Source organism: Pseudopodoces humilis, chromosome 7, assembly GCF_049639895.1.
Source record: "Pseudopodoces humilis isolate 2021_Gansu_Grassland_sample_001 chromosome 7, ASM4963989v1, whole genome shotgun sequence".
In the NCBI taxonomy this organism is placed as follows: domain Eukaryota; kingdom Metazoa; phylum Chordata; class Aves; order Passeriformes; family Paridae; genus Pseudopodoces; species Pseudopodoces humilis.
In genome coordinates this window covers 1,290,581-1,317,610 of record NC_142206.1, presented here as the reverse complement: position 1 = coordinate 1,317,610, position 27,030 = coordinate 1,290,581, and the positions used below count along the sequence as shown (strand labels likewise).

Below are 27,030 nucleotides of genomic sequence, written 5' to 3'. Positions count from 1 at the left end.
AGGAAAATCCAGGGGTGTACTCACAGAGCAAATATGAGTAGCAGGACTTCCAAATAGTTGTAAAAAGCTGCTCTGAGTCTTAACTGTGGAGCAGGACAGGATTTGTGGAAGCCTGACAGTCAGAATGTCCCCAGGATTTGACACAGGATTTCTGTCATTTTGGAATTTCTGTCAAATTTTAGGATTTCTGGCCTTGCCATGAGGACATCCAGGCTCTCTAAAATAATGTGAGACTCCTTTTTTATTATAATATTATTCATAATAATGAATAATTTCATTATAAAACTCATAATAATGTAATTCTCTTTCATTTTTCTGCTATGTCAGTACAAAGGTGTCTATTTATTTCAGAGGCAGTAAAATGTGACTAAATTTATAACAACATATTGTTTTGTCTACAGTTATATTCTGGCATCTGTAATTTTGCTATTTATTTCAACCAGAAGAAAGAGTTCTTCTTGGGACTGGAATTAACATGGAGTACGATTTTAGGTAAATTTTTTGGCAAATCCCTTTGTGTCATTGCTCAAGTAGTTAAATACTTATCAAAACACTTCTGTGGAAAAGAATCCAGAGAAATCTTGTGTATTTTCATTGTAATGGTTGAACTTGTGGGTTTTTCATGCCCTAAAAGTAATGGGAATTCAGAGAACAGAAGGTATCCTTTTTAAATACACCCCAGTTATGGATTATGCTGGCAGCATCACATACTTTAGCTGTAAATATGTGTATAAAACCCAGAATATGCATATAAAACCCAGAATATGCATATAAATGTATGTATATATATAAATGTGTATATATATGTATATACAGAATATGTCTATAAATGTGTATATATATATGTATATACAGAATATGTATATAAATGTGTATATATATATGTATATACAGAATATGTATATAAAACCCAGAATACATGTATGAAACCCAGAATATGCATATAAAACTCAGAATATGTATATAAATACATGTATATATATATATGCATATACAGAATATGTATACAAAACCCAGAATATGTATATAAATGTATATATATGTATATACAGAATATGTATATAAAACCCAGAATACATGTATAAAACCCAGAATATGTATATAAAACCCGGAATATGCATATAAAACTCAGAATATGTATATAAATGTATGTATATATATATATAAAAATGTTTATATATATATGTATATACAGAATATGTGTATAAAACCAAGATTATGCATATAAAACCCAGAATATGCATATAAATGTATGTGTAGATACATATAAAAATGTATATATATGTATGTACAAAATATGCATATAAAACTGAGATTATGCATATAAAACCCAGATTATGCATATAAAACCCAGAATATGCATATAAATGTATGTGTATATACATATAAAAATGTATATATATATGTATATACAGAATTTGCATATAAAACTGAGATTATGCATATAAAACCCAGAATATGTGTATAAAACCCAGAATATGTGTATAAAACCCAGAATATGTATATAAAACCCAGAAGAGCACTGAGTTTGTGACCAGATCTGTTCCTAGGTTGAGCTCTTGCAATCAGTTGATTTGCAGAACTTCCAAAATCTTTCTGAATCGGGTGTTTTAGCAAACCTGAGAGCCAAAATGAGTGAGCTGGAATATTCACAGACTCCTAAATTCAAAAGGCTCTTAAATTGTACTGAGCAATGGAACTGGGGCTTTGATTTTTCTCATCTCTTTCTTGGTCCCTCATATCATGTATAATAAATAAGGAGAAATTTGCATTGATGTGGCTTACCCTTGATAAGATGATTCGACATGGAAACATATTCATTTTACATTTGTATATTATTTTAGATATGTATATTTATATTTTTTAAAAAATTATCTTTTATTATATTTTTTTCAATTTTAGGTAAATTTGTGTTTCTGTCAGCAAATCCAGCTCATCAGGGAGGTCTGTGTATCTTGTCACACACCCATTGTCACCTTCTGATTCCAGGGCCTAATCTCTCTCCAGGCACCTTGGTATTCACTTTTCTTCCAGGTTCTACTGGGAAAAAAACAAGGATTTAGGGTGTTGTGACCTTCTTGCCACCTGTAATAATGCAATAATTCAGCTGGGGGATGCCACGGGTTTCTCTCACCTCTGTGAATTGTAAACGTATTAAATGTTGCTCTTGGATGTCCAGTCACTCTTCTGTCTGTCTTGCAGCATTGCCCATCTGTATAATGCCTTTTTTTTTTCAGTTTATTTTATTTTTTACTCATGCTACTCCACTAAGAATGGAAATCAGTTGTGAGAGGAGGCTGGGATTTAAAACTCAGCTGTGGCACAGGGTTTGATAAAGGCACACTCTTAGTGCTGGCCAGTTCTGCAGCTCTGAGTAATGGAGGAGCAAAACCAACAAAAGATGTCATTTAAAACCCAGCTGAAGGATCTTTTTGCCTCTTGGTTGTGATGTCCAGCTGTAGGAATGACGAGTCACTTGCAGAATTGTCCTGTTAAAGTTTAGGGCTTGATGTGATCAGTGATCCCAGGGGGAACTTAAATCAAAGTTAAAGTAGCTCCTTGAGGAGAAGGAGGTGCCACTGAGAGAGGGCACAAAGAATGCAGAATTTACAGGCCACAGGGACTTGGGGCAGAATTCCCAAGGTAAGGAAGGAAGCAACAAATCCAGAGCATCAGCTGGTGCCACTCTGCTCTGTGTTGGTCTCGTGCACACCAGGTGAAATAACCTGTCTGGGAACAACAGCTGAACCTGTCCTTCAGGCAGAAAAAGAGGGAAAACTTGAAGACAGCTCATTCTCCCAAAGATATTTTCAATAATCTTCAGGGAACAATCCATATCAGGAATGTTTTTATTTATAAGCCCAGGCTTTAAACTGGCACAGCTGTTAAAATTTATATTTTTGTTGATGTGCTGAGTAATGTGGGACATGGTGCTTTTCCCTAATCCATTTGCTGCTCCCAGTTTAGTGCTTTTGATCCAAGTGGATTCAATTTTGTTGAATTTGCTGTTTTCTAGCAGAAGGATGTTTTTCTTCTCTTTGTTTCCCACAGACACTTTCCTCAAAATAGCTACTGAGGCTTCAATTTATACAGAAGTGCTTGATGCTGTCAGTTCCTGTTAGCATGAATTCAGCACATTTGTACCCACAGATGCAGGTTCTATTAAACCAGCCTAGTGATGTTTCCTGTTATTTATAAATTGCTGCACAGAGTGTTTCCAAGGGGGAAAAATACTCTTATGAAAATGAATTTTGCAAAGTCAAAAAAGTTGATTTTTTTTTGTGTACATTTTTAGCCTTTACATCTAAAGCTGAGTTTGGGCTTCACAAGAACTTTCATGTCACATTTGTAAAGCTGAGGGAAGTTCAGGACAGAGCTTTATAACCAGAGTAACCCAAGAGGAGGTCGTTTTGTAATAATAAATATTTAAAAAATATTTTATCTTCATGGTGTCAGTGTTGAGCTGTTCCTCTGTGCAGTCTGACCCAGACCTCAGGTTTTTTCACCTTGGATACCTTGTGGGTGAGAATTGCCTCTTTGGATTGCAGGAACTCACTTTTCTAAGGCATCAGCCTGAGGTTCTGCTGCAGGAAACACATCTCAGGTACCTCAGCACCCACTGGTGCCAATCCCTTCCCTGCTCCTCACCTATTCCAGTGCCTGCCCACCTCAGGGAGCATTTCTCTCCACTCCTCTCAGCCCCCCGAGGTGAGCTGGTTTTGGAAAGATTGGTGCCTTTTGCTCTGCGTGGAAACATTGGAATCACCTCTCGATTCTTTCACGGTGTTTTACCAAAAACCAGAAACACCCTGAGCCTTAGATGAGTCCTGGAGCATCCCAAGGGCTGCAGGGGCTCCAGCAGCTCTGCCTGAGCAGCGTTTATTCCTTGTTGGCAAGGCAGCTGATGGCCACAACCATGCTCTTGGAGCATCAACCAACCCAGGAAAAGGAGAAGATTTGGAAATTGCACCCCCCTGCATTTCTTTGAGATTTAACATCTTCTGGCCCCGTGTTAGCACTGCCTAAATTTTATCTCATTTGTCTAAATTATCAGGAGTTTCACAGAGGCAAGCTTTGAAAATTTTGCTTATCATGATCTACCTAATCTCTGTCCATTTCTATCCAGAGTTTGTCCTCTGCTTTACCCTAGGGCAGAATTAATTTGTGCACGAATTCTGTGCTTGCTTTAGTTATAACTCCTCACCTTCCAATTTACCAGGGCATGAATTTACCTTCACGTCACAGGGGTGGGGAGAAGGTGTGGTCTGAGCACTTTCCCAGGCACTGGAGCTGCATTTATGTAACCTCAAAGATCTCATTCAAATGCTGACCTTCGTGGAAGAAAATTCCGAGCTGTGACCTTGAGGCCAGAGAGGTTGGGAAGGAAAATGAAAAAAACACAGTTGATTTGAAATGTTGACACTTTGAGGATCTAACTTTTCTTAGTTGTAAAACTCTCTGAACTGGATGTGAACAGCAATACCAAATCTGGCTTTTGTATGTGTTTATTTCAAGAGCAGAAATGTTCATATTTTGGCTCAGAAGCTTTCCTTTTGTGTGTTTTATCAGGTTCAGCTGAAGTTTATATTCAAACCATTCATTGTCTTGCTTATTTATTTTTTTTTAATTTTAACTAGCTAGCAGCTGAAACTAGTTAGATGACAGAGAAGTGAACTAAAATAATCATATATATAAGTATATATATATCATAAATACTTTTTGGACTTAATACAGTAACAATTAATACAATTTTGGTTTTAAATTTTGGCAAAGTCAAAAGCTACAGTTTTCCTTTATACTGTGTATAACACTGAAAACTTCATATATCTAATAACAATACAACAATAAATAGATCTGATAAAAATAAAGGGTGAAGGGCTTTTTTAAGCTTTTCTGGCCAAAGTTGAAAGCAGCAGTGAGGAATGAAGGGCTTCCTGCAGTTGCTGGAAGTGTTAGAGCTCCCTTTGCCATCCTGCCAGCATCAGCTGTTCTGTGTGAGGATGAGACTTTGTGCAAACATGAGTCAGGAAATTTGCTTGTGGGACAGTAGGAATTGGAACTCGATATGCAGCAGGCCTGTGGAGGAGTTGCTATGAGGTGATTTGTGTTTTAAAGCATTGAGGATCACTCAGATCTAGAGTTTTTTAAAGGGAGCTTTCTTTTTTCCTTCACCCTCTGTTCCCCCCAAAAACTGAAATTCAGACTTGTATTCCCAAACTTAATGGGTTTATTTTTGAAAAGAGATGCTTGTCTTTGACTTTGTCTCTTCATAATGCAGTAAGTTTAACTGTGCTCCGTTCCCTTCAGATTTTAAATCAAATCATTTAGCATCTTCTGTTTAAAAGCACCATTGCTTTATGCTTGTGGCTCTGGCTTTCATCAGTGACACACAAATCTGGTGGTTTTGCAGTGCCAAGGTACTGGGCTTCACTTCTCCCCTCAAACAAGGACCCCCAGCAGCATTTTGGATAGAGACTTCAGCAGTTCTGCCACCTACCTGAAATAAATTTGCTGTCAGGTCTTTGCTCAACTCTGGCTAATCTGTATTTCTCTTTAGAGCTGCCCATTCTGCCTTAGTGTGAGCACTTCATACTTTCCAGCTGAAAATAAACTTGGGCTCTTTTTCCATTCCTACTCTAGCTATTCTTAAAACCCCTCTGAAATAGCCTTGATTTTATTTATTACAGAATGGGTAAACAATGAAAGAAGGGGGTTTTTACCTTTCTGCCTATTCCAGTGAAACATATGGAGGGAAAATAGAGCAAGTAGTGTCTGTATTAAGCAATAAATGAAATTTAAGCTAGAACCATGGAATGGTTTGGGTTGGAAAGGACCACAAAAGTCATCTGGTTCCACCCTCCCTGCCATGGGCAGGGGATGCCTTCCTCTATCCCAGGCTGCTCAGAGCCCCATCCCACCTAACCTTGGACATTTCCAGGGATCCAGGGGCAGCCACAGCTTCTTTGGGCTGCCTGTGCCTCCCCATCCTCACAGGGAACAATTTCTTCCCAATTTTGAAAGCAAACCTGCCTTCCTTCAGCTTAAGCCTTCTACCCCTTGTTGTGTCACTCCCACCCTTGAGAAGAGCTCCTCTCCAGCTCTCTTTTAACCCCTGCAGACGCTGGAAAACTGCTGGAAGGTCTCCCTGAAGCCTCCTCTGCTCCAGGCTGAGCAGCCCCAGCTCTCTCAGCTGTCAGATTCACAGGATTTGTGGCTGGAGAGCCCTGGATCCCACATGAGGAGCATTCCTCAGGCAGTGCTTCCATCAGGAGTGATTCTGTTCCCTGGGTTGTTAGCTGGGACTGAGGATTATCTTCAATTAGAGACTTACAGCAGGTTCTGTGGGGCCAGGATCCAAACATGAGTTTATAGCTTTTGTCACTGCTGGTGCCGTGAGCTGGAGGGATGAGTCAGTGGCTGTGCTCCTGTCTGCGTGCTGCTCAGAGGGAAAGGAAGGTGGGAAAGAGAGAGGGTGGAAGTTGGGAACATTTCTGCATTCCAGGGCAGGAGTCATCCTGCAGCTGGAGGAAAGCTTGGAGGACTTCTGAGCTTACCCAAAGCACTTGTTATTTCATTGTGCCTTTAGGTACAGAGCAATACTCAAATCTGAGTATTTAAATGGTTTGCAAACATGTATTTGTTCACCCTAGGAAGAAAAGGTGGTGGTTAATTATTATGTGTGCCTGCTAAATGTAAGAGGAGTTCATGGGCCACAAACAAGATCTGGATTTCTGGAGTTTCTGTCAAAAACCACTCCCCTTGTAATTGATAAAGTTGGGAACCTCGTTATTATGAGCAACCTTGGGAAAACATCTGAGTTGCCTAAAATTCCTGTTGTACATATTCTTATCTCTGGGTAGCTGCTGGTTCAAGCCAGCCATGAAAGATTCAAATTTAATTAAGGCTTTTCATAATTCTGAAGGGCATCTTGCTCACAGTGAATATGTCTGTTAAATATTATGTTCCTTTTGGACACAATAAGTCATAGTTTTACATAGAGAATATAGGTTAAGAAATTTGCAATGGACATTGGCTCTGAGCACAACAGTTCTACCAGAGATTTTTGCATTTTATTTGAAATGCAAATCTCAGATGAGGACCTAGAGTGTAAAACTAGCTTAGCAAAACAAATTTCAGAAATTCAGACCAGTTTGCTCTGTCTGCACTTCCTGGAAGATCTCATTACTCAGGCAGTTGTAACAAACAGGGTTGCAATATCTCTGTGGGCTGGGCTCTAAATTAGTATGAGCGTGTGGCTTAGAAGGGATGATAATAATTTAGACTTATGTCTGCTTAACAGTAAAACTTTGGCTATTCATAGCAAGGAATTTTTACTGATCAGGCCAAAAAGTAAATTCTTTTCCTCCTAGAGACCTGAAAAGGTGAGTAGCCTGGTTCTTCTATTTTTCTGGCATAGGAATTAATCTAATAAATCCTAAATTTGATGATATTGAAGCTTGTGTTGTAATGTGAGAGGTAGCTTTTGTTCAGTCCTTGCCAAAGCTGAAAAAAAACTTGGTTTTTTTTAAAATATATATATATTTACATAAGTAAATAAGTCATGGTGTTCTGCATCTGTTGATGTCATTCAGGAATGGAAACTGTAAAAAAGATTTGTGATTAAAATACCAGCAAATAGACGGATCCTCTTTGAGGGACTGTTACAAGTGTGTTCTCATTTAATAATGTTTTAAAAAGAATCCACAGCTGGAGATATTTCTGTAGAATTAGATCAGCAATGGTAGCTGAAAGCCCAGGAGATCTAACAAGCTCTTTTCAGAAGAGCCAAACTGTAAGAAGGGAGTGTCTGGGAAAGTGAGACTTGCCTGCAGCACAAGCAACAGGTCTGTCTAGAAAAAAAAGATGTCAAGCAAGTAATATTACATTATCTCTGCACAGCAAAGAACGCTGCTTTTATTAATGAATCCTTCTTTGATCAGCAGGTTTTGTGCAGCCAGGCAGCAAATTCACGGTGGCTACAGGTGGGAAAAGGGGCTGGCTGTGGAGGCAGGGTGGAGATGGGAGATTTACTTCTGGTGGAGGTTTCCAGCAAAAGTTTCTGGCTTCTGCCAAGGTTTTGACTGGAGGGTTTTTGCCAAGTGAATTTCTGAGTTTGTAATGCAGGGTATCAGCGTTTTCTGTACCTTTCTCACCACCTCAAGTGATGAGGTGACATCTCATCTGTCAGATGTTCACAAGGAATGTGCTCCTGCATTTCTTGTTTGAGCAGCCCACGGAGCATCAGCTTTCATCACAAACAAGAGTGCAACCTAGAAATATAAACTCTGCTCTATATTTAGCACTTTTCACTCCTTTTCTGCCTTCTAATTCTGAGCCAGAAACCTGCTGCCCTGATTTCCCAGCACAGCTGGTGGCCCTGGGTTCCTGGGGGAGATGCTGGTGGCAGCAGGAAGCCTCAGTGGCCCTCTGGCACCTGTTGGATGTAGGTGGATTTCCTGTGGCTGAGGTGATTATTCCTCATGGTATGGCTGCTTTGAACCACAGGAAATACTGCAAGGATTGGGATTATTGCAGCTGAGAGGTTTCTGGTGGCAACAGAAGATGGAATCCTCCCAAAAAACCAACAAGTGGAAGCAGCAGGGTCAGGGGGAATGTCTGGAAAGCTCACGTGTGAAAGGAAGCACTCTGAAATTTTAAGTTTGTATCAGCTGATTAATGACTTTCCAGATTATTCTGAGCACAATTTGCATTATTTCCAGTGCCATTAAATGAAATACTTGGGTGACACGCACTTTGGTTAAATTTAGCATTGCTTGTAGTTAAAAGATGATTTTGACAAAAAAAAAAAAAAACTAAAAAAACAAACCCAAGGGGCCAAAACCACGCATTCATTTAAATTAATTGTAGCCTTGGGTGGCACTAAAGATGAGGCATTCTCACATTGCTCTTCAGATCAATGTGATCTGAAGTTAAACCCTGCCTTACCCACTGTGACAAGCCATAAATGGCAGAGTTCAGACTGGAGCATTGCAATTTCTGACTCATCCCTGCATCTGTCACTCTGGATCCTGGGGTTATCTACATTAACTGGAGCCAACAGAGGATGCTGATAACCCAGAGCTTCTTAATAAATCAACTTTCTCTTGTGTATGTGGAGAAAAGCCCATCATGTCTCAGGATTCTTAGTTTTCAAGGGAAGAAAATAACTTGGATGGTACAAATTTTCGTCGTAATATTTATTTCAGTCCAAACTACTTGAACTTTTAGCACCAGTAATCCCATGATAAACAGGTATTTCAGCAGCACAGGGACAACAGGCCCCACAAACAAAGGTTTTTACATTGCCTTTGCAGGCTGAGTTTATTTATTAGGATTATTTGAATTATTTGAAGGATCTCTCTCTCATCAGACAGGTGTCTTTTGTGATAGCTGTTAAAATTGAGCCAATTTCAAACCCCAGCTGTTACAAGAAAGAAGGCTGGATACCAAAGGGACCGAATTTCAGCCTTCATGGGATAGAAATCCGAGTTCTGTGTGCCTGTGTGGGCTGTGAGAGCGGCACGAGCACGGTGCCAATAACACACAACACCCAGGAGCTGTCCCTGCTCCTCGCCCTGTGGCACTGCTCTCGTGCTTCAGCCATCAAGTGATGTGCACAAGGGCTTTATTCCAGAGGGGATTTTTCCTCTGGCAGTGAAATGGACTGCATAAATTCTTCTCCCCTTCCAAATGTCATCTGTTGGCAGCAGCAGCTGCTGCTTGGCTTGAAGAGTCCAGCGGCACCAGCTCACAAGCAGAGACTCACTCTGGAGGATATTTCTCTTTATTTTTGTTATCCCTAATGTCAGATGGCAACATGAATGCATTTAATCCTGTCTTAAAGTAGCAGCAGCAACTTCAGAGAGCTCATACCCGGGACATTTTGGCTGTTGGAACAGAAAGAATTGGATTTTCAGTGTCACAAAAGAGGGGGTGGAAAGATGGAATGGGGATATAGAAAGGAGGAGTAAAAACTATTTTGGAACTTTCTTTGCTCTTAAGGCAAAAAACCAAAAAGCAGAGCTCCTACTTATATTACTTATATATATTTATATAATATACTTATATTTACTTATATTTACTTATATAGACTCATATAATATACTTATATATACTTATATACTTATATATACTCATATTATATACTTATATATACTTATATCATATACTTATACTCATATAATGTACTTATATATACTTATATATACTTATAATTCTATATTTACTATTAATATTTATATAAGTATATTTACTTATAAGTATATTATACTTATATACTTATATTTACTTATATAATATACTTACATATACTTATATAATATACTTATATATACTTATATATACTTATATATACTTATAATTATATATTTACTATTAATATTTATATAATATAAGTATATTTACTTATAAGTATATTATATAATATCCTTATATTTACTTATATTTACTTATATATACTTATATAATATACTTATATTTACTTATATATACTTATATAATATACTTGTATATACTTATATATACTTATACATACTTATATAATATGCTTATATATACTTATATATACTTATAATTATATATTTACTATTAATATTTATATAATATAAGTATATTTACTTATAAGTATATTATACTTATATAATATACTTATATTTACTTATATATACTTATATAATATACTTATAATTATATATTTACTATTAATATTTATATAATATAAGTATATTTACTTATATTATACTTATAAGATTTCTGCTTATAGGCTAGATGTGTTTTGCCCCATGTCTTCATTCCCTCACTGAACCTCAGCCAATCCTCATTTTTTCCCCACTGAGGAAAAGGATGAAATGCACTGGACTTTGACTCTAGGAAATCCTTGTTAAGGATGAGGGGCAGGAGAATCTCAGGCTTTTAGTACTGGAAATTCTTTGGGGTTTTTCTTTAATTTGCATTTGATTGTTTTAGTAAAATCTCTTTGAAGCAATGAATCAGAGCTCCCAAGTCACCAGTCAAGAATAGGAATTGTTAGTTTTCTATTTACTGGGCTGTATTTTTCTATCCCTAGGCTGCATTACCAAGCTCTAGCGTGGATTTTGTTTGTGTAAGCTAATGTATAATGTGCACAGTGAAATATATTTTGCCATCAGGCTATTTAGTGTAAGAAATATGGTTTCTTCTGTCTTTTCAGTAGAGGGAGTAAAGACCTGAGGAAATCCCAGATGATGGCTTCTGATGCCAGTCATATGCTGGAAGCAGCTTTGGAGCAGATGGATGACATCATTGCAGGTACAGCAATGCTTCTTTCACACCATCCTACCCTGAGATTTAACTAGGTTTAGTTTTTAATAATTATCCTCAATTTATCAAGTTATCTGACATGCACATTTCACTATTCACACTCTGGTTCAATATGTGAAATATGAATTCAAGCTATGTGGAGGAAACTGGAATTAAAACAAAGGAAGTAAAATAAACCCTACAATTTCCCCTCAGACAGGTGAGTATTGAAATAAGAGAGATTTACTTTGCTTTAATTCTCTGTGGTAACTTAAACACATCCTCAGCCACATGGTAACATTATATATTTCATATGTTAGATTCTTATTTATTTATTTTATATATATATATATATAAAATATTTATATATTATAATATATATTATTTTATAGTATATATATTATTTGTATATTATTTATATAAATATTAGTATTTATATATATAAAATATATTATATTTGCAATATATTATTTATATATTATTTATATAAATATTAGTATTTATAAAAAATATATATTTATCATATATATTATTTATATAAATATAATATATATTATATTATATATAATATAGATAATATATTATATATACTATTTGTATATTATTTATATAAATATTAGTATTTATATATAAAATATATTATATTTGCAATATATTATTTATATATTATTTATATAAATATTAGTATTTATAAAAATATATATTATATTTATAATATATATTATTTATATAAATATATTATATATTATATTATATATAATATAGATAATATATTATTTATATATATTATTTGTATATTATTCATATAAATATTAGTATTTATATATATAAAATATATTATATTTGCAATATATTATTTATATAAATATTATATATTATATTATATATAATATAGATATTTTTATATATTTATTTCCATTTTTATATAACATAAATAAATTAATTAATATTTATTATTTATATATATAATTACATTTATATTTATTATTTTATATATATTAATAATTTGCTCTTCTTGCTGCATTTGTGCTGCTCCTTGATCCTCCTCCTGCTCCTCCAGGAAAGCTTTCTGTCCAGAGACTGATATGGGGCTCCAAATGCCATCACCAGGCTGGGTCATTATCCAGGATTTTTAGTTTAAACAATCACCAGGATTTGTTTTTTACATCCTCATATGAGTCTTTGCTTTATTCAAAATGTTCAAGCTTTAGCAGTCTGCTGAGATACACGGAATTGTGAACATGAACGTGGGGATAGAAATAACTGGAATGACTTTCCACACTGATGGAAAAAACTCTAGGCAAATAAGAAAAATCCCACATTTATTTCCTTGTCCTGAATGCAAAACCTTATTCTAAAGTTTCCAAGACTGAATCTTATTCCAAGATTTCAAACAACAGAAGTTAACTGGGATTTTATTTTCCCACACCTAACAGAAGACACGGATAGGGAAGCACTGAGCTTCCCTCAGAGGCGTAAGGAGAGAATAAACAAAGCATAATTCATAAAGCAGGAAAATGCAACAGTTTTTAGGCACTGCAAGGCCAGGGATGTGATGGAAGCTGTCCTCAGGAATCACCTGTGCACACATGGAGCTCCCTGTCTCCCTTCTGGCGTGATTTATTCTCTGCACACTCTGCAGAGCTCACGGGTGCACTGATGGTCCCACCCTTCAAAAAAACCCAGAGAATGAAAAAAGAGCCACTGGATTTAAATTGATTTTCAGATTCAACAGTATTTTTTTTGTGTGTTTGCTTTTTTCCCCCAGGAGCTCTCAGTTGGGAGCCAGGTCCTGGTTTATGACAAGAGGTGTTCAGTGCTGGGTGTTTTTTCATGGTCTGGAAAGACAGCCTCATAATATGTGGCATAACTGATTAAATAGCAACATATGACAGCCTAAGAAAATCAAATTTTTTTCCTAAGTTTTGTGCCAGAAAAATAATTGAGGCCAGAGGACAGCTTTCATTTTTGTTGGATGATTGCTTTCAATATACCTTTCCCCTCTTATTCTTCAGATTGCTCGTGCTGCATCATTCCAGGGTTTAATCTTGATAAATAAGGAATAGAATTAAATTTCTCCAGGCTTTCAAGTGACATCACTTTTACCCCCATCTCTTGCCTGTCCTGGCAAGTGATGGGGGTAAAAAAAGGTAAAAAAGTAAAAAAATTTTTGAGTTTAAAAAAAGGTAAAAAAACCCTTTTTTTAAACTCAAAAAAACTCAGGTGTGCCAGTGGAATGTGGAGTTTATTTATGGGCAGCCTCTTCAGGAGAGCTGAATTTGTGACTTTGCATTAATTATCTTTCCAGTCTCATGTCCAATGCATAACATGGAAAACAGGCTTGAATAAAGATATCTAATGGGAGAATAAAGATATCTCATGGGAGAATAAAGATATCTAATGGGAGAATAAAGATATCTCATGGGAGAATAAAGATATCTAATGGGAGAATAAAGATATCTCATGGGAGAATAAAGATATCTCATGGGAGAATAAAGATATCTAATGGGAGAATAAAGATATCTCATGGGAGAATAAAGATATCTAATGGGAGAATAAAGATATCTCATGGGAGAAGAAACAAAATATTTCCCAGGAAATGCATCTGTGTGGCCTCATCGATGTTAATTAAATGCTTCCCGTATGATTTCAGAGTTATATCTACCTGTACTAATAAAGAAACATTTTGATTTATTCTTTTACTTAGGAAAAAACCTCAGTTCTTTGGAAAGGTTGTTTACCTTATTTCTTTATTATTTTCCTTTGTAGGAATGGATAAACCTTTTTAAGACAGGTTAAGTCTGTTGTCACTCTCCTCTAGCCAATGTTCTGTGTGTTCCAGGACAATTTCTTTCAATATTCTGGCATGACTGAAGGACCAAGTAGATCTGCTGAATATATTGAATATAGCTGTTATCCCAATTTGTCTGAAACTGAGGAACAGGATGATTATTCAAGTTTGATTCTCCCTAATTCAATCCAGCAAGCTTCTGTATGCAATTTGGGCAGAGACTGGAAAACAGGAATGGCCTCTTGTCCTGTATGGTGAGAGATAAAAAAATCAGGTAAAAATCCCCCTTGAAAGGATGAGTGTACTGAACCAAACCAGGAATGAGATTTCCTCAAATATGGGAAAAATCATCTCTACAAATGTAGCTGCTCTTAGAGCTGACAGGAAACAGCAAAAAATAAAAATCAATTGTAAAGAGTTGTGCTATTTCAGTTCCCTGTCCCCAGATTCTGGGGACATCTCCAGGATTCAAAGACCCAGGTTAAACTTTGTGGCTGATGTAAACTCAGGCAGCTGATAAAAAAAAGATGTTTTCTTTTGCAACGAGGCCTGAGTGAGAACTGGGAGAGCCACACGCTTCTCTTGGCCTCAGAAACCTCATCCTGAGGCACAAAATCAGCATTAATCCCATTTTAGAGAACTGAGAAGTCCAGAGGTGTATATCTGACATTGCTTAACTTTTGGAGCTTGAGTATAAATATATATATATATATATATATATATATATATATATATATATATGCACATGCAAAACCAGCACCCTCTCTCTTTCATCAGCCCTCATTTCTTTGCTTTATTATCATTAAAATATTGGGTTGTGGCCTTGTCCTTTAGGGGAATATAGAACAAGAACTATATGCAAATATATATTACAAGTATTTACAGATTTGCAATATATATATATATGTATGAAAATATATATTACAAGTATTTACAGCTTTGCTATATTTATATTTATATTTATATTTATATTTATATTTATATTTATATTTATATTTATATTTATATTTATATTTATATTTATATTCATATTTATATTTATATTTATAATTATATTCATATTCATGTTTATATTTATATTTATATTTCTTTTTATATTTTTTATTTTTATATTTATATTTATATTTATATCTATATTTATATTTATATTTATATTTATATTTATATTTGTGTTTATATTTTATGTTTATATTTATGTTTAATTTATACAAATATTTATATATATGTATATTTATATGTATATTTATATGTATATTTATATGTATATTTATATGTATATGTATATCTATATCTATATCTATATCTATATCTATATCTATATCTATATCTATATCTATATCTATATCTATACAAATATTTATACAAATATTTATACAAATATTTATATTTATGCAAATGTTTCTATTTATATTTATACAAATATTTATACAAATACATATTAGAAATATTTACAGATTTGCACTTTTAGCCTTCCAGTCCCAGAAGTGCCAGCCCTTGCTCCAAGAGGTAACATCTCCACTCCTGATTTTGATTTATTCAGCCAAGGAGCCCCCACTGCAGCCTGTGCTCGTTCTCAGTGCAACACAAAACCTATTAGTGCTCAGACTGCACCAGGGGGGAGGATTGGGAGGCAAGATTAACAAATTGAATTTCACTGATCAAATTTGACAGATAGGTCAGTGTTCCCAAGCCTTTTCTGCCTGGGTACATCTGCACTGATAACCCGCCCTCGTAGCTATAGAAATTAGGCACGCTGAATGATTAGTCTTATTTGACTAAAATAGCAAAAAGGGCTAATGTGATTGTCAATGCACATCACTTATCCATTAGCTGGAGTGGCTTGCACTCCAAACAGAGGCTTCCTCTAAAGAAAGCACCAAATAGCAGATCCATCTCCTCATTCTTCATTTAAGGTGCATGACTTTGGCATTGGCTCCCTCTGAGCTTTAAACAAATCCTTGCTTCTCCTTTTATTCAGCTTGTACCCTTTATTAAAATGTGTTTCTTTATAGAGCATTTTTGGTTATTCTTCTTTGTAATATATCACAACAAAGTAATTAGTTTTCATTTTGCAATTATTTTTTATAAAACTGCTTCTCTCCGACATCGATTTTTAAATCCATTATTTCCCTCTGTGATTAGTGATCATTAATTGCAAGGGCTAAAACCTCCCATCACAATATAGCTTGCTGCAGAATCTCTTCAAATTCACCAAGTCATCAGTGTAATTACTGAGTTCCCTTTTACCCAGAGCTCCTGCAATTATTGCTCACTGGAAAAATAATGAGAAAGTTCAAGGTGTTATCACAGGGGTCTGTACTAATATTTCAGTATTAGCACAGAAAGATTAAAAAAGGAAATACAATTAAAAAGTTGTCCAAGGGGTATTCATGTTTGAATTCCCTTTTGGGCTGGCAGAATGTTGGTGCTCAGTTCATGGCTTTGGCTGCTGTGTTAGAAACCCAACCACAACTTCCCCCAGCCTTGCAGGGAAAGGCACCTCCAGAGGAAATTGTTCTGAAGAGATAAACAGGCTTTTAGTTCAAGTTTAATGCATTTTCCTCATGGGATTTGCCAGCCAGAATTTGAAGGAGGAGCTGCTTGTGGGGATTATTAAATCACCTCTGCTAAGTGATTAGAATGTGGATTCTAAACAAAAAAACCACGCTGACACTCGTTTGAGCTCCTTGGGATGGGCTTTGGCTTGTGTGGAATAAAGTTTGCACCGAGTTCCTGGACACATAAAAATAAAGCACAATATTTCCTGGTGTTCTCATCCCTCAGCCCTGGATAGCCACATGTCATCACAGGACTCACCCAGCCCCACAGCACCTTAGAGAAGAGGATGGACACCTCTTCTGCTTCAGGAGGGATTGAAATCACCCACACAGATTGCATTTAATCCTAATTTTTGTGTGTGCTGGGGAGGTGCTGCTGGGTCTCTTTTGAAGTCCATGCTGGGTGACATGCAGCTGCTGGGCACAGCTGGGACTGTGCAGAATGGCTGGAAAATAACTTCTATTTTTCCTCTCCACTTTGTACAGTCCCAGACGGTTCTGGACTTTTATCACTTAAATCCTATTCAGGGCTCACAATACTTTCAAATTCAAAGTTTGGTTCCTCCAGCAAAGGTGGACTTTATATTTTATAATTAGATTTTATATTAGATTTTATAATTGTAATAGGACTCTTTGTGGAGTTTCACTTCAGAGCACTGAAGTGGTTGTAGTTAAAATAACAATCAGCAAAACAGAACTATTTAAATATCAAGCAATTTCCTTCACTGTAGATCAGAGTAAATGGACAGCAACATTTGCAGTGGTTTTCTTGTATTTCCTAAATAATTCCAATTGTGTTAAAAGGCTGTGCTTCAGTTATGATCAGTGTATTTTCTTTTTATTTTCTGCTATTTTTCAATCAATTATTAAGGCTATTATTTTTCTGAGCAAAAGAAATAATATCTAATATCTAATAGTATCTAATAGTATCTAATAATATCTAATAATATCTAATAATATCTAATAATATCTAATAATGTCTAATAGATATTATATAATATCTATTATATAATATCTATAATATGATATCTATAATATATAATATATAATATATAATGTATAATATATAATGTATAATATATCATATATAATATATAATATATAATATTATATACTATATTTTATATAGTATATAATGTATATTATATGATATAGTATAAAAATTATATTATATTATATTATATTATATTATATTATATTATATTATATATAATTTATAATATATAAAATATAATATGCAATATATAATATAAATAGAAAAATAATCTAGAGCACTTGTTTCTCTTGTTACTGCTATGCATTAGGCAAGGTGAGCATTTGGGAAGTTAGAATATTTTGGCTTTTTTAACCATTAACTACAGTGTGTTTATGCATAGATCTTGAAGCAATAGAGATATAAAAAAGGAAATTGCATAGAAAATTGCTTGAAATGAGGTCTTTGATGGAGGAATACATAACTTCCTCTCATAACAGTTCCAGAAAATCATGTGTCAAGAATGATGAGGGCTTGGGGGGAAGGGACAGATAAAAATTGTGTTTGACCTATAAGCATCCAGGGTACTAAAGGTAAAAATATAAAAGCTTAACAAAATATTTATGGTTTATAATTTGTGGGGCTTTTTTTAATAACACTAAAAATTTGTTTAAGGTGCTGGCATTTATCTGCAGATACTTGACTTCGGAAAAGCTGATTATTTAAATCCTCAGATATCAACAATAACCTATTTAGGGCAATTAAAGGTATTTTAAACATTTGAAAATAGAGCAGTTGATTGTTGTTCTATTTACTCAACTCCTCATTTTCCATGTCAGCTCTCTGTGGCCTCACTTTTAATTCTGTTAACACTACCTAAAACAAATGTGCAGGCTTGGACAACCATCACAGCCACTTGTTACTACACCCAGCTATTTATTAAGGTTTTTATATGTGTGTAGCCTTTGGGTTAAACCCTTGCAGAAGTATCCAAGTGCATTTTTGATCTGTGTTTTAGAAGCCTGTGAAAATCAGGGCGTGCTGTGCCCGTGCAGCCCTGGCCCCTGGTCCCTTCCCCAGGGTTGCCAGAGCAATCTGACCTCTGGAATTTCCTCAATTTTGAGAGTTTCACTTGGCAGGAGGTCACTCCAGCTGTCCCCAAACACACTTCCCATTCTCACTTTCTCACAATCCCAGGGCTCTGAGCACAGCAGAGACTCAAATCTTGTTTGCAGGACCCTGGGTTCCCTCTGTAAACAGAGCAGCACTGCAAAATTTACACAGCTGGAAGCACTGAGAGCATCTTTCCTACAAAAGTCTGATCATCATCTAAAAAATCAGCTGTTTAAAGCTGTTTTCTGTGAGGCAGAGTGGTCCTTTGAAGGTCCAAGTCAAACTGATTTGCTGATCAATTTGGTATTTTACTCCCCTTGCATGTGTTTCTGCCTTTCCAGCAGACAACAAAATTAGGAGTTTTCTTGAAAATGGGAGTTAAAACTAGTTCAAAATGGAAAAAAAAATACTTACAGTTTAAATATGCAACTTGAAATTCTTTATTTCTGATACTATTTTTTCTATTTTTTTTAGTAGAAAAGAGCAAAAGTAGTGTCCTAGACACCTATACCAGCTCCCCAAACTGCAATAATTCATTGCATTTAAACCAAATAAACTCCATGCACCATTTCTGCTAGAGCTGAGTTTTGAGGAAGGGCTGAATAGAAACAGGAACATAAATATCTGCAGACACAATGTGTGGCAAAGAAAGGCAGCTAAACCATGATGGCCAAAACCCCAGGACTGAAAATCTGAGGCACAGAGGTCCTTTTGTAGTTGGTGTGATGTGATCTGTCCTTCATGAGTCAGTTGTCAGTGAACAGATTTCTAAGATTTAAATTTAAAGGAGTTTGATATCATTAAATTCAAAATCACGTCTTGTTCTGTTCTTATTTTAATCTAATGAAATTGATTTGAGGGTCTTTTTAAAAATGAAATCAGTGTGATCTTCATGAAACAAGTTTCCTTCATTTCCTCACAAACTGAATGCTCTTACTTCTGCTTATTACAAACAATTACAGATTTTTGTGCTAGAAACACTCTTTTACTTAGGCTGCTGCTTTCACTGGCCCTAAACACACTCCTTTTTTATGTGTAATTAGAAAAAAAACAAAGAGAGAAAATTCTTGCAATTATTTTTTAGTTCTTGAATAAATAATTATATATTTAATAATATCTATTATTATATATTTAATCATATATTTAATAATATTTAATTATATGTTTATATATTAATATGTTATATCTTGAAATACATTATATCTTGAAAAAAAATCATATAATAAATAATTCTTGGTCCTGTTTTCCCTGTACAATGAAGGCTCAGCCTCAAATTTCCATCACAGCTGCATAATCCATCCTCTTTTTTTTTTCCACCAGGTTGTTTAGCTTGTGTTTCTGGACAGGAGAGACTTCTTTTGTTGTAGCTGTCCCTAAAAGTGCTGCACATCACAGCTCAGGCTCTGGAAGCCTGTAGGAAAGAAGTCTGAGCAATTACACCCACAATTTGCATAAATAATTGTAGAGAGCTCTTGGAAATTGTCTCAAAGATTGCAGGAGTGATTGTAGGCAGAGCTGAGCTGGGTGAAGCTCTCATCTCAATGTGGCCATCGGTGTTTCCAGGCTTGGAAATTTTTTCCTGCTCATCCAGCTTTAATGGTTGCCTTCCCCTGTAGTTAAAAGATCTAAAAGCAGAGATTTGAGGGGAATAATGTGAGCTGTGATTCAAAACAGGCTGTTTGTGATGTGTTCTGCATCACAGTGGGAGAAGAGAGGCTGGTGTGAGCTCTCTCCTCACTCCTTTTGCAGGAGGCTGAGGAAAGAGGAGGCTGAAATATGGCCTGTCCAGCCCTCACTGCTAGTTTGCATAAATTCACATTTTCAAGGCTGTCTTCCTGAGAAAAAGAAAGCTGTGCTTCAAAGAAAATTACACTTTGTAGTCTTGAAGGAGAGGGGAAGAACTTGGACAACCTATATGCTGACTGAGTAAAAATTCAGGTAAAAATGTGTTCTCTAGCTCTGTAATGATTGACTGGCAGGCCAGAGGAAATGTGTGTTTATAACTTTATTCTAACCACCCTTGGTCAGATGTCAGAATTGTCACTCTTCAATAGTTCAGCTTTATAGAAAGTCATCCTTACCCAGCAGAGATGTAGTTTTTGGTGTTTGCTCTGGGTTATTTGTTGGGTTTTTGCTGGTTTCTGATCTAAAGGAACCAGCTCTCTTCAGAAAATCTCTTTTTAACTGCTGATAGTTGAGTTGTGCATTACCTGGAATTTTTTTTTTTTTTAATCCAGCGAGTTTGAGAGTGAAGAAATGAAAAGGATGAATGCAGGGGATGAGAAGTGAAGATGCAAGGGGAAAGTGAGAGATCAGACACTGCTAGGAGAGATGGAAGCTGTGTGATGGATGAATGCAAACAGCTGAGGGGAGGGGATTTTCAAACTGGCTTTTGCCTCTTTTTTTACTTGTGCTTAGTAACTTATTTTTGCAAGCTACTGGCAGCGCTGTTTTCTGAATAGGTTATGTATTTGCCCAAAAGGAAAGCTTCTTTGAAGCCACTCTGCTAATTGCAAGGAACTCTGGAAGAAAAATGTGCTTGTACGGTCAGGGTGTAAGAAATGCGTAACTTAAAAGTTGTTTTGCTTGTTTTATTACTTATTTTATTCTTTCTGCCTACACATAATGTGCAGCTGCCTTTAAACTCCACTTACAGTTTGGGGAGGCCAGGAGTGAGTGACTTGGAATGTCTTAGTTTCAACTCTTCCTTCCTCCTCATTTCTTTCCTTCTTCTTTCTTTGCTCCTTCTTTATTTCCTTCTTCTTTCCTTCTTCTTTCTTTCTTTTCTTTCTTTCTTTCTTTCTTTCTTTCTTTCTTTCTTTCTTTCTTTCTTTCTTTCTTTCTTTCTTTCTTTCTTTCTTTCTTTCTTTCTTTCTTTCTTTTTTTCTTTCTTTCTTACTTTCTTTCTTTCTTTCTTTCTTTCTTTCTTTCTTTCTTCTTTCTTTCTTTCTTCTTTCTTTCTTTCTTTCTTTCTTTCTTTCTTTCTTTCTTTCTTTCTTTCTTTCTTTCTTCTTTCTTTCTTTCTCTTTCTTTCTCTTTCTTTCTTTCTTTCTTTCTTTCTTTCTCTTACTTTCTTTCCTTCTTTCTTTCTTTTCCTTCTTCTTTCTTTCCTCCATTCTTTCCTTCTTTCTTTTCTCCTTTCTTTCCTCCTTTCTTTCCTCCTTCTTTCTTTCCTTCTTCTTTCTTTCCTTCTTTCTTTCCTTCTTCTTTCTTTCCTTCTTCTTTCTTTCCTCCTTCTTTCTTTCTTCCTTCTTTCCTTCCTTCTTCTTTCCTTCTTCTTCCTTTCCTCCTTCTTTCTTCCCTCCTCCTTTCTTTCCTCCTCCTTTCCTGGTGAATAACTGTGTCCCAGCAGTACCCTGGGAAACCGTGGTGTTGGGTATTATATAAACATCATGACAAAAGATTCCCCTGTGTCCTGTTTACCCTTGGGAAAAGGAGTGAGGTACAGGAAGACTTGCTCAAGAAAAAAAACGAGTCCTTTTGCAAGAGATCAGACCTGCACTCATTTTTCCTGAGTATTGATAAAATTCTGATGTTTGAACTGCATTCTTCCCCTCCTCAATTATCTACAACAAACCTACAGACACATGAAGAGCTGTTAATGTTAGAGAATGCTGGTAACAAATAATTTTGTGTGGCACCTCCTTTTCTTTTTATTTCCATTAATCTGCAAGGACATCCACATTCTTACTGTCTGCTGCTGAAACTTTGTGTACTTTGCAGCATGATGATGTCAAGGTTTGAAGCAATGTAAAGAAATGCAATTATTTACTCCCACACACTTCTGTTTTCCAGGGTGTGTTCTTGTCCTCCTGGTGAGCAGTGCCATCCTACTTAACATGAAACTACATGGAAAGCAAATAAGAGAAGCAAGCCTGTGATTCATTTGAATTTTAGCAGTAAATCAGGAAGTTTTCTGAATTAAAATGCTGAGTTGGGCTCGGTATTTCTGCATTTTCTAGTACAAAGTGCATTATTTGCTGCATTCAAAGGAGTTCTCCATTTCCCCTTGCAGCCAGGAGAATTTGCATGTTAGCAAACCATTTCTCAAGTAATTCAGCATTTTGCTAAGTGTGAGGATGCAGAGGATTGTGCCAGTCTGAGCTGTCAGTGGAAGAGCCTGGGATAACTCAAGGATCCAGATGGAGAATGCCCAGCCTCAAGAAATCACAGAATTCCTGGCTGGCTCTGCCTGTGCTCCAGCACTTCGGAAATTTTATCCTGTAGAGAATTCATTTCTTAAAGGTGTCAGTGCACGTGTGAGGTGTTTTCCCTGGTGTTCTGATAGAGGCAAATCAAATAAAATCAAATAAAGGCAGGATGGACTGTGGGAATGTCACTGGCAGGGAATTTCCTGACCTAACCTGGGATTATTTTCGGTGGAAGGTCGATGTTGCCAGGAATGTTGTGGTGATGATAATGCAGGGATTGAGGCAAGAGAGTCACTTGGACTGGGGAACAAAGATGCTGTGCTGGAAAAAGTTCCAGTGCTGCATTTGATGGAGGTGTATATCTGAATATATCAACCACCTCCTGCAATCACCTGAACTCCTGAACAATTGTTTTAAATTTTATTCATTTATTTAGATTTTATTTAGCTTGCCTTTTATTTCACACCTGGAGTATCGGTTGTGGGCCTGTGAGTTTATGTGGTTTTGTTTGGATAGTGTGGAATTTTGTTTGGGTTTTTTTTTTTCTCTTGTCTATAAATAAAAAAATATTCATAGAAATAACATGAAAAAAAAAAAAATCGATAGCAGAATGCTCCTTTCAGTTTTTCCCATTCCATAAATATTTTAAATTGCCAGTTCATTGAAGGGGCAGCCACCAGAGCTGATTATGAAATAGCTTTGAATTCTGCCTGATTTTCTAGGGTGAAATGTCCTAGCTAAGCAAAAAGTGAATATTGGCATAGAGTTTTCTGAAAGAAGGAGTGAGGAATGGCACAGTAACCAAGGAATCAATGCTACTTAAGCAGTCAGTGTCATATATCAGTTTGTGTGGGCATCTCTCAGAATGCAATAAACCCCCGTGGCTGAAGGAAAAGATGTAATTGGTCGTACTCTGCAAACGGAATTTGGAAATCTGCTATTTTTAGCTTAATAGTTTAGTATTAATCTGCATTAGGAGATAGATAAACAGAAACAAGCTGGCCTGAGGAGCTGAGGAGCACAGGAACACGTAAGAAAATATCATTTAGAGCTTGGAGAACACAAGCCCTGCAAGGCAGCCGGTTGATCCTGCCCTCCAAAGGAAACAATTCCGGAAGCCAAGGTCGGTTCACGGGGTGAGGTTGTCTCGTGTGGCAGCCTTTGGAGCACAGGATATTGAAGAAACTTTATCTTGGACCTGGTCTTAGCCAGAAATTAAGATGAGAATCTTGAGCTCCAGGTATTAAAATAAACTCGTAAGCAGCGGAAGTCAACAGGCTCAAAGGGAATATTCTGGGTCTGGAAAGAGATGAAGGGAATATGAAATGTTCCAGTAGGGAAAAGGACTGTAGCTTTAGCAAAATAAATAAAGAAAAATCCTGCTACAGAGCCTTGCAAAATTTCCAGGGAGGGCTTTTCATTATTTAAAACAGCCAGGGAAAAAACCCCACATGGATTATGGATATGGATAGAATATATTCTTTCTATATCTATCCATCTATCTATTTATCTATCTATCTATTTATCTATTTATCTATTTATCTATCTATCTATCATCTATCTATCTATCTATCTATCTATCTATCTATCTATCTATCTCTCATCTATCTATCTAATCTATCTATCTACCTATCCATCTATCTATCCATCTATTTATCTATTTATCTATCTATCCATCTATTTATCTATTTATCTAATATACCTATGAATATCACAGATATTAGAGAATAACATAGAATATATAATATATAATATCATGTAATATATTGTATAATATCTGTATAATAGCTATAATATCATAGGATATATTATAATATATATAATATCATAGGATATATTATAGAATATATATCATCTATTCTATCAATAGAATATATTATGAATATAGATAAATATATTGTGGATATAGTAGAATTCAAGCCATACAATTTTTTGCAAAGACATGACAGACTGCTTTGGATCAGGTTTTTGAAGAAAACCTGGTCAATATAATTGAAATTTTCCCAAAAGCTGCGAGTAAAATTAAAAATTCACTAAATGAGAGAGTATTGTCTTTGTTCAAAAACATGAACATGGGGAATAAAATTAGCATTAAATCATCAATTAGCATTAAATCATCAATTAGCAGTTTGGTTAAAAGCTATTTTAGGTGCAGAAGTTGTTTCTGTTCCTAGGACCCACAGTGCTGGTGAATTCATGAGATGTGAAATGAAACACTGGGTTCAAACACAGTTTGCAATGCCCAGATCATGGTGGATAAATGACCACAGCAGGCAAACTAACACTGATTAATGGGAGGCAGTGTGAATTCAAGGAGAAAATCTGAATTCCTTGTACATTTGTGCATCACATTAGATACATCTGCTCAGGGGAAAAATAAACCTGGATTATTTTCCAAGATCCAGTGAAGCTTTTTTGTTCCTTTCTTTACTAACGTGCTAAACTGTGTTAAATGCAGGAGTAAAAGGAATAACAGCAAGGAGATTATTAAAATCCCCTTGTGTACATCAATTTATAGTTTTCTAATGAATGCTAAATGCTGTGTGGAGCCAGTACAATGTGAATGAACAAAAACCTAAGAAAATTTCCTATTAAGTCAAACAGGAAGAAGAATTATGATTGTTTATGCCAGAGAGAACATGAGTGAAGACATGTGTACAATTATGTACAGGAGGCAATGAATTGTAAATAAAAACTTTGTAAAGTTGAACAAATAGAAGTTTTCTACCTGACTGATTCTTAAAGACACAAAAGCAGATTAAATGAAATCAAGATCTGAAATTCAGGACTGAGGAGAGATTATTTTAGTGTGAAACACACAGGGTACTAGGACAAGAACTTTTGGAGATACTAGAGTTTGTATTATTTATAATTCTTCCACAAGTGAGTTATGGGGGGTTTTGTGCCTATTCTTGTTGAGATAAATAATATTGGTGTTGGAGGACTGGCAGGAGAGTGACACTGCAATTTTGAGAGCTTTTTTGTAATTTCTAGTGCCAGGAAAGTTTGATTTGCCTTTTTTATTGCTAACTTTTGTGGTGTTGCTCACCATGGGAGAGTTCTAAACCTGCCCGTGGTCATTTATATTTTTCTAGCTCTGGTAACATAATCTATTTTGATCCCAGCTTCTTGTCCAAGCCCTGCCATCAGTCATCCTTACATTGCTTAGCTGTGTGGGGACTTGGAGTGATGTAGCTGAGAAGTTAGTGACATCTCATGGTAACTGTGGAAAATTACAGCTGATCTGGGACAAACTTTGGGATTTCTGGTTTGGACACGGCAAATGTCATCTAGGTCAAAATTCTTTTTTGATGTGCATGTACTCACCTCTCGCATTTCATTCTCCAGATTTCGTGGTTTATCTGGAGGCTAATTCAGGTTCAATTCAGGTTTTCAGCCTAGAGTGAAACTTGCCAGTCTGAAGTCCAGCTATTGTAGAGTGTGACGCCTGTTAATTTCCCACCCATGAAGCAATTACATCATTATCTCTCCTCATTTTGTGTTCTTTCAGGCACAAAGTCAGCCACAGAATATGCTAATGGTGGTTATGGCATCGTGTCACCCGCTCCATCCGTGTACCTGGGCACCTTCCAAATCTTGCACCTCCTGGAAGATCTGAAGATGGCCCTGGAGATGCTGGAGGACCCCCAGGAGAAGGAGGCACTGAGGAACCAAATCCCAGGGGCCACAGCAGTGTGTCTGAGGGAGTGGTTTGAGGAGAACCTGGTGAGTTGTTACTCCAGCTTTTCCATTCTGGCTGCAAACAGGGTCTGCTCAAGTGTTTTTATAGTTGAATTATTTTTATAATGACTGAAATCTGAGTACTCAGGAAGCTGCAGGGGGTGGTGAGCAGTAATAGCTGAGGATATCACTGCTTTATGTGCTGATTTCTGAAGGAATGCAGATATAGAAGAAGTTGATAAAATACTTTATTTTGTCCTTTGGGGAGAGAAGAAATAGTAAAAATGAAGTACAAAAAGAGTTACTTTTTCTGTGCTTTTTGGTGGGTTTTTTTTTTTATTTGGTTTGCTTTGCTTCACTCTTTGCTGGAGATCACAAACTTAAAACTCTTTACAGAACTTCTAATTTTCAAACTGCCAGTTTAGAATAGAGCAGCACTGAGTGCTGGAGGGAAGATCCAGCCTGGATGATCCTCCTTTCCTTTTC

General features: G+C 36.0%; 1 protein-coding gene across 8 annotated transcripts in view; it reads left to right on the top strand.

The window, feature by feature from the left end:
• PPFIBP2 (PPFIB scaffold protein 2) overlaps nt 1–27,030 on the top strand; it is a 98,563-nt gene that overhangs the window by 6,817 nt on the left and 64,716 nt on the right. For all 8 annotated transcript variants that reach the window (XM_088057257.1, XM_088057244.1, XM_088057240.1 and 5 more), the window contains exons 2-3: nt 11,189–11,286; nt 26,375–26,589. In XM_088057257.1, coding sequence (XP_087913383.1) covers nt 11,220–11,286; nt 26,375–26,589 — 282 coding nt within the window. In that variant the 5' untranslated portion in view covers nt 11,189–11,219. The remainder of the gene's footprint in view (nt 1–11,188; nt 11,287–26,374; nt 26,590–27,030) is intronic.